A 13,911-nucleotide genomic window follows, 5' to 3' on the forward strand; every position below is an offset into this window, starting at 1 on the left:
AGGTTCAAACGCTCACTGATGCTCCAGAAGGAAACACAGTGCATTTAGAGCCCTTTTTGATTTTGAAAAACAGGGTAAATGTAGCTTATTTTGTATTTTGTGAAACATGTATCTTCTGACGGGCAGTACTAAATGAAAAAAGTATGATATTTAGGCAAAATAATAAAAAATACACAATATTAATTTAGTTCAAAGGTTTACACCCCTGGCTCTTTATGCATTGTATTTCCTTCTGGAGCATCAGTGAGCATTTGAACCTTTTGTAATAGTTGCATATGAGTCTCTCAGTTGTCCTAAACTCATTATTTTCTTATGTGGACTATATGTAAACATCTTTTATGTGAAATACCTTATTCAGGTCAGTACTAAATAAAAAATAACATGAATTTTGTATGATCCCTTTTGTCTTGGTAGAATAATTAACATTTAGCAGATTCTGCAAGGTCTATGTAAACTTTTTAGTTCAACTGTACATGTCGTAATGGTTAATAAAATGCTGATTTTTAAAGTTATGTATTTGGAAGGGTTGAAATTTGATCAAGACACTGATACTTAATATATGTACTAGTAAGTACTGCTCGGTTAAAGCTAAATTAACTAGTAAGAGTTGGAGCTGGGCCGTATGTCACCTGAATAGATTCCACTTGTCATTTGATTTTAATAAATGTAGATCTCTCCTTTCAAATTTGGACAGTCATATTTAAAATGGGCCAAATACTGTGATATTTCCCTATTATTATAACTAATCCTAAATCTTACACTGGGCAGGTTTGGGCTTTTGAGAGTAGCATCTATTGACACACGGCTTTTAGTGTCAACATATAAATTAATGCATCACCACCCTAAACCTTTATAGATGTTCTGTTCCCTCAGGTTTGTATTCCCCATTTTGTCATAGTCTTAAATGTTAAAGGAATAGTTCACCCAAAAATGAAAATTACCCCATGATTTACTCACCCTCAAGCCGTCCTAGGTGTATATAACTTTCTACAATCTGAGTTCAATTAAAAAATGTCCTGGCTCTTCCAAGCTTTATAATGGCAGTGAATGGATGTTGAGATTTTGAAGTAGGGCTGGACGATAAATCGAACGATATTGTGAGGCGCGTTTAGTCAATGAAGCCGGTACTTTGATTAGTAGTAAATCTCCATCACGTGCGTTCCGCTCAGGTTCCACTGGAGCGGCAATTAATACACAGAGACGTAAATCTCTGACAAGCTACGCCAAATCGCGCTCAAAATTGCATTTGATTCGCATTCGATTTTGAGCGCGATTTGGCATAGCTTGTCAGAGATTTACGTCTCTGTGTATTAATTGCCGTTTGATTTAGCGTGCAGCCCTATTTTGAAGCCCAAAAAAGTACATCCATCCATCATAAGAAAATACTCCACATAGCTCCAGGGGTTTAAAAAATGTATTCTGAAGTAAATCGATGCATTTGTGTAAGAAAAATATCCATATTTAAAAATTAATAAACCCTAATCTCTAGCTTCCGCTAACTTTAGTACATGCATTCATGAGAGAGTGGCGTTCCAGCGGATGCCGTAGTGCAGAGGAGAAATCAATACAACACCAGTCACGAATTTGTAGTACAAAAAAAGGATTTATGAAGGAATTCCAATATAAGCAAATAGGAGACTGATTTTTCTTTTGCTGTAAACAAAACTTGTCTCTCATGACACTAGCATATTCTCACTGGAGCAAAGCCTACATCCTGCGTCATCTGCTGGAATGCCACTTTCTCGTAAATGCGCATGCAACAGTGGAAGCTAGAAATTACGGTTTATTATAAAAATTCTACGTTTTAAATATGGATATTTTTCTTACACAAACACATTGATTCTTCTCAGAAGGCCTTTATTAACCCCCCAGAGCCACGTGGAGAACGTGCTTTTTTATGATGGATGGATGCAGTTTTTTGGAATTTAAAATCTCAGCACCCATTCACTGCCATTATAAAGCTTGGAAGAGCCAGGACATTTTTAATATAACTCTGATTGTATTCTTCTGAAAGAAAAAGTCATATAGGATGGCTTGAGGGAAAGTAAATCATGGGATAACTTGATTGGGAGAACTATTTTGCTCCTGTCCTTTCTCTTCTCTGTTGTCCTACTTACTTTTTTCCTGTTTTAGTATCAGATTTGGGCAAAATTCTGAATTCTGAAGTGAACAGGCAACATGGCACAGGATGTTGAATTGGATTGACAGGAAGAGGAATTAAATACAGATACTCTGCAAGAATTTCTTTAGTCCAATACAGTATTTGTGATAAAACAGTAATAATTACATAATTTTGACAAATCTAGACCCTGTAATTTATTATTATTATATATATATTTTAATATATTTATTTATTTTTAAATAATCTTTGTTTTTTATAATATAATGTTTAGTTTTTGCATAACCCAAAACGTCTCAGGTTACGTATGTAACCCTAGTTCCCTGAGAATAGGGAACGAGACACTGCGTCCTCTAGAGGGCGCTTTTGGGGAAACGCTGCAGCGTGCCTCGAGTCTGAAGAATGCATAGAAAAACTACATGAAATGGCCGGCGCCAGCGTATGACGTCACCGCGGCGCGTCAGTCGCTGCCGTTGCGTCACTACCGGGCGACCATAACATAAAGAGGCGCCCGTGCAACACAATACATCTTCAAAGTCTGAAGCTTTATCGTCCGAAGCATGGCGAAGAAGCCTAGAGGACGCAGTGTCTCGTTCCCTATTCTCAGGGAACTAGGGTTACATACGTAACCTGAGACGTTCCCTTCCGAAGGGAACTCTCACTGCGTCCTCTAGAGGGCGCTTTTGGGGAACGGTATACCAACACTGCCATGCTGAGGGGAGTGCATGCTAAGCCAGCGAGCACTAAGCAACAATTCTGAGAGGAATTGCCCCTACTAGGACGTGGTGACGGCTGTCAAAACGTTACCCCTCCCGGCCAGAGGCCTGACCTGTTACCCACTTACCAGACTGGGTAGAACCCAGGGCACAGCTCAGGCTTGGAATTATAGTAATTCCTTCTGAGGGAAACGGCTAAGCTTCGATGGAAACTTAGACTTGTCAGAACCAGAAACTACCGCAACATAGGGCCTAGTTCCCTCAGGAACTGGCTCCCATATGAGGGCAGAAACCTGTCCTGGGTCCGTTCAAAGGGCCACTAGTAGTGGCGCGCCCTAATAGTGGATGGTCAGCAGACATCAGCTAAGATATCAAAGGAGTCGAACCCAGGGAACCGGGGTTGTGAGCCGACTCCAATAGATGGGAACAAGGCAAAACGTGTGACCCATACCAAAAAGGGATTTAAAAGAGGAACCCAAACTTGGTGGGAACCTACCAACACGTGGATTTTATAGAAGTGCCCCAGGTGTGTGTGCACTTACCACACTTGTGGTTTTAACTGGAAGACGCCCAGGCATAGCGTGGGACGCTTACCGACATGATCGGATTTAAGGAGAGTGTTTTCCCAGAGGGTTTCACTATCAGCTCCATGCCGTCTGAAGAGACGGAAAGGGGATAACCCTGAAGGTGAGGGGATTGCCACACTAACCCTCCCCTGGACAGAAGCTCGCAAGCTATCTGTCAACAGAGAAGAACATGGAGCTGAGACCATCCTGCAATAGTGGACGACAGTAGAGGACAAAAATCCTGACCCTGATCCACAGGGAGGATCGCTTCTCCAGAAGGGGGCACTGCTGTCTTTTAGGGAACCCTTAATGAAAAGGGGAAGCGTGCACAGCCCGGTCCACGCGACCTGTATGAAGGTCTGGCAATCTCACGAAGGTGGGTTGGCGCTCATAGAAGACCCTTCCCAGAAGGGGAGCTGCACAACCGAACAGGAGCGAATGCTCTCACTGTTACCCTTCATAGAGGGGAGCATACATCCAGAATAAAGGCTGGAGAGTAGAAACCTGAAGCATGAAGGTCAAGCTCCTACCCTGGGAAACAGGGAGGAGAACTTGGCCACCAAGGAGTGGTGCTCTTATAAGTGAACCCTGGAAAGGGGGCACGCCAACATCCTTGTAGCAGGTCCATAACTCTCAAAGGTCTGTCCCTGGTAGATTCCTACCCTCAGGAGGGAGGAAGCATTCAGTCCTGGGAAGTTGCTCTGAAGGAAACCCTGAATTAGGGGAGCTCAGGTCCGTTCCAGCAATCCTGCGCACAGGGAGGAACGTGAGCTCTTAACCTTAACAAACCCATTCCTCAGAAGGGGGAGCACTCAGTCCTGGGAAGTTGCTCTGAAGGAAACCCTGGATTAGGGGAGCTCAGGTCCGTTCCAGCAATCCTGCGCACAGGGAGGAACGTGAGCTCTTAACTAGGGATGCTCATTTCGGTTAATTTTCCTGACCGACAACCGCTGCTCGTTATCCGAACATTAACCGTTAACTGATAAAATTAGAATAATAAATTAGTTTAAAATAAAAATAGAATGCACGAGTATCTGTGATGATACATTAAAAATACAAGCAAATGTTTTATTTCAACGTGCAAACAGCAGCATACAGAGCAACAACAAAAACTGTATTGACATAATTATACTTCGGTACTCGGTTCTGAGAACAGAGAAAATCTGAATGAAAAAAATGAATAATATAAATAGGCCTACACTAAATATGTATAAATTAAATAACTAGCTAATTAAGATGACAAAACTAAAACACACTGAATCCTTTTATGCGCTTTGAAGAACTGTACCGGTCTTATTCTTCTCGTCGGACATAAAAATATATAGCAGGCCAGCCAATACCTCAGTGTGCCTAGTTTTTAACATGTCCACATGCTCTACGGATAGGCTGGACCGCTGCCTGTTAACTCTTAGATCCGCGAAAAAAACACCATCACAAAAACCCTTTCAATTTGCGGTTCGGGACTTCCATCCACTGTCATATGCGTGTGGAGAAGCGCGTGTTTTACAGCGTTCAGCAATAGCCAATCACAGACATGTATGTTGATTTGATTATCACTGTGGCCAATCAGAGGAGGCTATGTTACAATCCACTCACCAACCAAAGTGCCGGTTTCAATTTTGCTGATTTCTACACTTTCGCGAACTCTCTTATTAAAACAAAGAAAGTGTTGGCATTATATAAATAAGAGATTAATTGTGCAGTGTAAAGGTTATTTTGTTACTTTTTAATAACTTTATGAGATTGCGATGAACTACTCTAGGATGAGTGATAGCTTTCCAGTGATTGTAACGGGAGCGCCTATTGCGCACTTTCTAGACTATAATTCATTCAGAATTTGAATACATTCACTCAAGGATTCACTCCCTGATAACCCAATAACGCCACTTGCCATTGAGTTGCATATACTACATCTGTTTACTAAGTAAAGGTGAAGCGAAATATGTCTGTACAGCCACACTGCACGTGTCGACACGCGCGCGTGAGTAAACAGATAACTTACAAATAGCATTATTTCTTTCACCATGCAGCAAACGTAAAAAAAAAGGAATAGAAAAAAACCCTTTTAAACCGTTTAACTGATAGTAATAATCGGTTAAAATTCTTACTGTCGGTTAACGGTTAAACGGTCAATATGAGCATCCCTACTCTTAACCTTAACAAACCCATTCCTCAGAAGGGGGAGCACTCAGTCCTGGGAAGTTGCTCTGAAGGAAACCCTGGATTAGGGGAGCTCAGGTCCGTTCCAGCAATCCTGCGCACAGGGAGGAACGTGAGCTCTTAACCTTAACAAACCCATTCCTCAGAAAGGGGAGCACTGTTTGCCTTGAAAGTTTCTGGGAAGCTCCGAAATGAATAAGGGCAGCTTCCTAGTTCAGACACTTCGTAAACCTTTCCTCAGAAAGGGAAGTGGAACTAGGCCTGGGGAGCGAGAATCGATCCTAAAGTGACGGCTTTCTAAGGTGTTAAACACCGAAGGATGCTCAAACCCTCTGTAGGGGAGACATTCGACAGCCTGGGTGTAGATCCTACATCAAGTGCTGCTTCAGCCCTCAGGCTTAGAATGAGGCGACTTGAAGAGAGTCTCAAAGTAGCGCTCAGATAAAAACCCTTTCCTCAGAAAGGGGAGTGCACACCGAGAATCAAGACCCCAGCTGGAAAGCGTGTCACCAGGTGGTGCTCAAATAAAAAACCTTTTCCGCAGAAAAGGGAGCAACCAAACCTGCTCCGAGTCCGCAGCGAGCACTCCGGACTGCTGGTACTCCTATGTAAGTGAACACCTGTCTCAACAGGTGTAGACACTCAGTTTCCATAGAAACCGTATTTAGGAGAGGACACGAAGCGGATCCTCGCACGCAGGCCGTCTGCAACAGAGTTAAACATACTAGTGCAATCTTAAATATAAATATCTTAAGATGCTTACCTAGGGAGAAAGGAAAAATTTCCTTTTGCTCGTTTAACCACTGAAGGGGGAAGCCCGATTGTGCTGGAACAAGTGTTGTGTAGACGGACACCACCATACAACCGGAAGGGAGGGGTGCTCCGTTGAGATGTTTCCACATTCCTTTTCTGAGGGAAAAACACAACACGCAACCCAAACCCTGCAGGCAACACGCCTATCCAGCCATAAGGGGGGCGTAACTAGGGAGTTATGCTCCTGTCTCAACAGGACATAAGTCTACACTAGGCCTGCAAAGGACAGCATAAACATACCAAGGGCAAACCTAAGAAAAACTTAGGGAGCTTACCTTGAAGAGGACAGAGGTCCTATGTGTAATATATGCTGTAAGGGTTGGTTTACCGCACAGCCTGTGGAGTGGAGAGGGCAAACACTGCCGTAACCTTAATCCATAGGATCAGAGGGGGCGTCTGCCGTAGACTCGTCGTATTTCTTCTGTGAATAGAGAAAAACATACACAGGTCTGAGACAGTATGAAGTTCCTTCACGTAAAAAATGGATCATACTCACCCATTTAAAAGCATCCTGTTTCATAGAAAGAGGCAGGGTTTTTTTTTTTTTTTCAGAGACCGCCTGATTCCAGACCGTCCGAAAATTAGGGTTCTATACAGGTAGAACCCCCAAAGGACATCATGGGTCCGGGGAGTGCAGGTAGCTTAAATGGAGACAGAGGAATTAATATGGCGACCCGACTGGACCGAGGGAAGGAGAGGTATTACTCTGACCCCTGCGAGAATTTTGTCTCGCTTGGATGACTTCCCTGAAATCCTGTCTGTCACCTCTCGATCCGCGTCGCCTCCTAGACCTGCTCGCAGGCGGGGGAGGAGCGCGGGATGCAACACTAGCCTTCTGCACCTACCTCCGTTCCTCAGAAGGAGGCGGAGCAGGACCCCTGTGGTGTTCGGGCTGAGACCTGGACCTTCGAGGGATAAAGGATTTTTCAGCAGATCGGCTGGGTAGGCTTGGAGCACTGCCATGGTGTGCAGTGCACCCACCGCCTGACCTGCTGCTGCATACGCTCTGCCGTTCAGCAGGGCCGGAGAAGGCAGAGAGGGAGTCTTGAGAGAGAAAGCCCGCCCTGTGGAGAGATAGCATCTCTTCCACAAGGGGCGTCCTCTCATAGCCGTGGTCGCGCAAACCCTCGATACTAGCATAGTTCGCAATGGACGAACTATGAATGCGCGCCGCGTACGGCTTTTGCCAGACCCTCTCGATTTCAGTATGAAGATCGGGAAGGAATGGGAGACTCACCAGAGCTGGATGGTTATGGCCTGAAAAGATATCGCTCGTCAAGGCGACCCCGCGGCGCTATCTTTCTAGCCCGCTTCCACAGCAGGACAAGCCTGGCCGTGGTGCGGTCCATAACCTCTGGCAGCTCTTCGTATGCAGGGCAGGAAGGTAGAGAGGATTCAGCCTCAGCGTCTTCATCCATCTCTAGCATTTCCTGCTCTTCTTGGGTGGAACCCAAAAGAGCACTTGCTCCTGGATCTGATGACGTCAGCGATAACGCACCATCATCAGCTAGGAGCCTGTCGTCGTCTCCGGCTGGCGAGAGAGAGAGACCCCTCTCAAGATCGTCAGCCAGTTCCACTTGCGAGCCCCACGAGCTCAGTTTCCTCCGTGCCTCGGCAACGGCAGGACCCGAACCGCGAGGGGCAAGTGGACGCTCATCTTTCCTCAGAAAGAGAGACAGACGAGACCGGAGCTTCTTCATAGAGAAGCGCTCATAATGTATACACAATGCCCCCTCAAGGACATCGCGTGTGTGCTCTTAGCCCAAACAGAATATCGCAAAGATCATGTGTGTCATCAGGTGTCAAATAACGCGGACACGGATGAACACACCGTTTAAACGACTTGCTAGTGCTTGCCATGATAGTAGTTCAAAGAAAGGATTCTTACCGTTTCTTCCCATGCACATCCAAACCGGGAAAGCTGAAGACAGCGAAGATGTATTGTGTTGCACGGGCGCCTCTTTATGTTATGGTCTCCCGGTAGTGACGCAACGGCATGGACTGACGCGCCGCGGTGACGTCATACGCTGGCGCCGGCCATTTCATGTAGTTTTTCTATGCATTCTTCAGACTCGAGGCACGCTGCAGCGTTTCCCCAAAAGCGCCCTCTAGAGGACGCAGTGAGAGTTCCCTTCGGAAGGGAACTAGTTGTAGACACACAATTTTAATTCTTCTTTATAATCCAATTCAAATCCACATCCTGTTTGCAAATTTGATTAGAATTCAGAAGGTTATTTGGAAATTGAACTGCATTCTTAGTTCTGAATGGTGCACAACCCTGATCAGCATTAAAGGGTTAGTTCACCCAAAAATGAAAATTAGCCCAGTTGTATATGACTTCCTTCATGCAATCAGAGTTATATTAAAAATTATCCTGGCTTTTTTTAAAGCTTTAGAATGGCATAGGCGGGGGTTTCTCTTCATCAGTCCAAAACAAGTCAAATGCAGTGCATCCATCCATAATAAAAAGTGCCTCTCATGGCTCCGGGGGGTGCATAAAGGCCTCCTGTAGCTTATCAAGATGTTTTTGTAAGAAAAATATCCATATTGTAAACGTAGTAACTTCAATCTAGCTTGTACCAACTGGTCTACACAGAAGCCCTTCTGGGCGGATGACGTATGACGCCGGCGTTGCGCATGCACCGGTGAGTCTCACACAAACCAGCGTTTGTTTACAGGAGTAAAGGAAGCACAGTTTTCTTTACAAATCCTCATGTTGAACTTCTAATTCGTGACATATGCTGTGTTTGCCTCTCTCCACGGCACATTTGCGTTTGTCACTTCCGATGTACAACCAGCTGGGGCAAGCTAGATTAAAGTGATTCTTACATTTTAAATATGGATATTTTTCTTTCAACAAACCATTGATTCGCTACAGGAGGCCTTTATTCACCCCCCGGAGCCATGTAAGCCTCTTTTTTTTTTTATGGATGGATGCACTTTATTGGACTTGTTCTGGACTGATGAAGAAAAACACCCATCTATTCCATCATAAATCTTGGAAGTGCCAGAATAATTTGTAATAAAACTTTGTTTTAAAACTTTGTATGAAAGTAGGAAGTCATATACATCTAGGACGCCTGGAGGGTGAGTAAATGATGAGCTAATTTTCATTTTTGGGTAAACTAACCCTTTAATAACAAGACTGTGATTGTTAACCTTGACTAACCACATCTTTGTTTCTTCTTCAGCCTGTTACTAATCAATTTTCCATTTCTGCTTTCTTCATAACACTTTCATTCTCTTTCCCTTTCTGTCCTTCTGTACTGCTTCAGCACGCGGGAAAGCCTCGCTTCGAACACCTCGAGTAATGTGGAAAATAGCAGGCGCCAGAATATGGCTTTGAGTCCAGGACACATTGGCACCAAAAGACCCCCGCCGCCCTACCAGCCCCCCAGCTTCCGTACCATCCGTGAGCCACCCGCCAACCGCACGGAGAAACAGGCCTCCATCACCAGCGTGTAGTGATGGGGACCGCCGTCAAACCCAACTTCACCAGGACTGTTAAAAATCGTACAGACAGGACCTTCTGAGCTCGCGTTCCTGCTGTTTTCAAATGTAGACGTGTTTCAAAAAACACACTTCATCATGATTCACTGGAGGTATCTTTTGCTTTTTTTGATATTTGTAACAAATACTGCTGCAGACAAACAAGTCATTAGGACTAAATTTACGCCGATCTACGATCTGTTTGGGATAAAATCCTCGATCAAACTCATTTGTAGGTGTCCTTTATAGCTTAATGTATCCACTACGGGTCTTAACTGTCTTCTGATCCAAACTTGGCTGCGTTGCCTCTGCCTATTCATTCATCGCTGTGTCTAGTGTTTCATTCTGTACGCTCAGGTCCCTCTGAACTCTACTGACTTAGTGTCTCACATTTGCTGGCCAAAATTTGAAGGCCACGATAATCTCCCTGGAAATCCCAAGAAGCTCATCTGTTTCTGCTGGAATCGTTTTACCGCATCCTTGTGTATCGTCCGCCGTCCTGGGATTTCTCTGGGGCGTTTATGTAGAATCTTAACGAAACATACCACCATTATGGCATTATTTGTTTATAAAAATACCAATTTAAATATTACTGGTGCTTTCTCATTGAATGGACCGTTATTCTTTAAAAAAAAAAGAACAAAAAAAGTTGGAATCCATGTTTTTCCAGATTTTCTCTTTTAACCAGGTGCTCAACTACTAGACGACACAGAATACACACATTGCTACCTCCACTATTTGTACAGTCGTAGAGGGAGACATGAGAGACGTCCACCCCCACCTTAGGCCCGCTGTATTAGACAAACCACTATCAGCTTGCAAACTGTGAATGTACTGCTAGTGCTTTTCAATCACATCTCCATCATCAAGCGTTAGTAACCTACTGTTCTCATACTAATAGAGCCAAATCTCATTGTACTAGAGAGGAGACTTGTGTAGAGTTTGGAATCATATAGGACCCATATAGAGTGGATAATTTAGAACTTCATATCTCTGATATGTCCAGCCATGTTCAATTATTTATTCTTATTATGATTATCATTATTATTATTATGATTACAATTATTATTATTTTTTTTTTTCAGTTACTTTTAGTACACAAATTCATGGTAAGCATAAGAACAATATTTCACTGATTCTTGAGTTATGGGGCAAAACCAAAAAAAATCAAAGTTTGTATTGTTTTTAACACTGAGTAATGGCATTTTTAAATATATTTAAATAGAAAATGTGTTATTTTAAATAGTAATAATATTTCACAAGTTTATTATTACAGTTTATATATACATATATTTATTCCCTTTCCATTATTTGCCACCTCTACCATAAAGACTGCAATAAAAATGTTTTGGATTGTTAGATAATTTCCTATCCACTTTGTCTATGGGTGAGACTTCCTGTTCATTAGCCACTATAGAGACACAACGAGAAAAATAACAATGCGCGGTAAACGGTAAAACTTCATAATTGTTCATAATTAAGAAAATATATTACAATAATATGGTAAGACACACCAATTTACAATATCAAGCAGCTAAACTAGCTGTTTTGTACAACTAAAAATAGTGTTTTCACGACATCTTTAATCGGCCATATTGGCGGCACTGAATGTAAAAAAATGACTCTAAACTGAATGAAACTCACATATTTTGCTGATTATTGCTGCTCAAAATGGTCAATTATTGTCATGTTTTGGGCTGTACTAATCGGTTGGACCAGGAAAACATTTGGAGTAGGCTACTATAGACTGCCAAAAGTTCAAACAAATCAAGGAGAATAGTGCAAAAAACAACAACTGAGGAACGAACCAAGGGTGTTTATGGTTGGCTAAACTGAACTAGGATTTCCAGAGTAAGAATCATGACAACATTCGTGTTTGTTCTTATAATTTTCAGTCAGGTAGGTGAAATATTAGGCTGATATCTTAATTAATACTGCTTGTACGTATGTTTATCACCTATTAACTTTAGTTTGTCAAAATATTGCACCCTTTCCTGCTTACTAAGTACTTCTCTGTAAGATTTAGCAGCTTCCACACATTGTTTTTTTTTTTTGTGGTTTATACAGCATAAATAGCAGAACAACGTATTCAGTAGTATAGACGTTTTTTCCTGAACACGGAAGTAAGTCCGACTCTTAACTGAAAGAATGCGTTGCATTTCCGGTCTGCATTGTTTCTAGTCAAATTAGGGTATATTCCGAGCTAATAAACTAATGTTAAACCTATTAAAATGTTTTTAAAAAGCACATGGCTCCATAGCGCCATCACTTGGCTATGTCGCAATGACCGTCATTTGTCAGTGCTTCACTTTAATGAGTGTGTAGATGACACGAAGCAGCGGACGTTAACTACATTAAAAACAGATGGACGCTATTTGAATGGGTTCCTATGGAGACCGGAACAGAAAAGCATTCAATCTGACGTTAGAATTCGTAATGGCGGCGCTCATCGTTTACTCAGGAAAAAGGTCTATATTAACCGAGTAGTCCATGCTGTTCTTTACATCCGAGTATCGCCTATATGGCTGCGCATTCGAGTAAGGTTAACTGACCAAACCACGACGTAAGTGCAAACACTCGATAGAAACCGTCACAGAATTATATTGGTTTTAATGGAAACTGTAATGGTCCCAGTGGGTCTTATAAAGTGGATTAGAATAGCCTACTTTTAGCAACACCAGAGAAACAAAGTGGCTATACTCAGTTAATATTCATATGGTTATGATGATAGTGTCATATTTTATTCATTCTTAAAGTTGAAGGCTAAATTTATCAGTATTTATGATAAATATTTGAGATGACTCATGTCGTTGACAAATGTAGCAAATTATGTCACATGACAGTAGACATTTTGTAGCTATCTTACAGTCCTATTTAAGTGGTTTATGAATAGCAACGATGGAAAACAAGGATTTATCCACCAGGAAACAAGTTTACCCACCTTATTTTTCAATGCGCAGGCGTTTTCTGTTAATTTTGAAGTTCTGCGACTTCCGGTTCTTTAGCCGCTTTTGAGAAATAGTGCAGTTAACGCTAAAACTGCACTACAGTGTGCTCAAAATTAAGATAAAACATTAAAATAACATGGTAAGAGCCACCAGTTTGCGATATCAAGCAGCAAAATCAGCTGTTTTGTACAGCTAATACTAACTTGAAACGGATGACCCGGGAAGACTCCAACATCAAATTTACAAACGGCCGCGCCCGCTCTTACAGGAAAAAATAAGGTGTGTACTAAATAATTCTTTGTATTTATGTTCGTCGTCCGGTTCTGCCCCAGGATATAAGAATCAGTGATTTATGTTTTTAAATAAGTTATAAATTATAAGTCTGAAAGAATAGCTTTTTTCTTTTGTGAAACGATGTTCACTGCTCCATTTAGTGAACATCTGTCATATTCATCTGAGTACGAGTCCCCTCATGAGTTCTAGAGGACTGTAAAATGTCACGCTCTCCAATAAATGGATAAACTGCAGCCAGGACTACCTTGTTATACCATTTTTGCACTAATGCCTGTTCTCTGGTGACTGTAAAAAGAAAAAGGAAAAAAAAATCATCCGAATGGATGTTCTGTTTATAATGAACATATTTCATACGAAATACTGATAGTCCATGAAATGTCTTCCCTAAACATGATGGATTTCTTATGGTTCTCAATAACATTGTTCCTTATTGTGACATTACGTCATTCTGTAAGAGATGGCCTATCTGTCGAGCTGAGTATAAAAACCTACAAGGGGGATTTTTTGGTAAAGTCTATAATATTTAAAAAAGAAATTCCCCGTTTGTGTAGTTGTGCTGTTAAATGTTTTAGTGTACTAAATCCCTCCCTTGGGGATTGTGTAACTTTTTAAGACAATAAAATAACATGACATGTTTAATTTAACTGTGTGATCTCTGTTGAGGTCAATGCCATGTAAATGGCCTTCGGTGTCGTGGAAATTGCAAAGCTAGTCAGACATTGAGGTAAACTACCACAAATAACCACTAGAGAGCGCTCCAAAAACTCTTCCAAGCAATTACCTTGAATAAAAAGCATTTTCCCTTT

General features: G+C 42.1%; 1 protein-coding gene across 1 annotated transcript in view; it reads left to right on the plus strand.

Annotated features, from left to right (window-relative positions):
- Nucleotides 1–13,726, plus strand: part of LOC141288677 (storkhead-box protein 2-like) — a 33,015-nt gene extending 19,289 nt beyond the window's left edge. Inside the window, exon 4 of the mRNA XM_073820842.1 lies at nucleotides 9,650–13,726. Within this exon, the coding sequence (XP_073676943.1) occupies nucleotides 9,650–9,839 (190 nt within the window). The 3' untranslated portion in view covers nucleotides 9,840–13,726. The remainder of the gene's footprint in view (nucleotides 1–9,649) is intronic.
- The last annotated feature ends 185 nt before the right edge of the window (nucleotides 13,727–13,911 follow it).

This window comes from Garra rufa, chromosome 16, assembly GCF_049309525.1.
Source record: "Garra rufa chromosome 16, GarRuf1.0, whole genome shotgun sequence".
In the NCBI taxonomy this organism is placed as follows: Eukaryota; Metazoa; Chordata; class Actinopteri; order Cypriniformes; family Cyprinidae; genus Garra; species Garra rufa.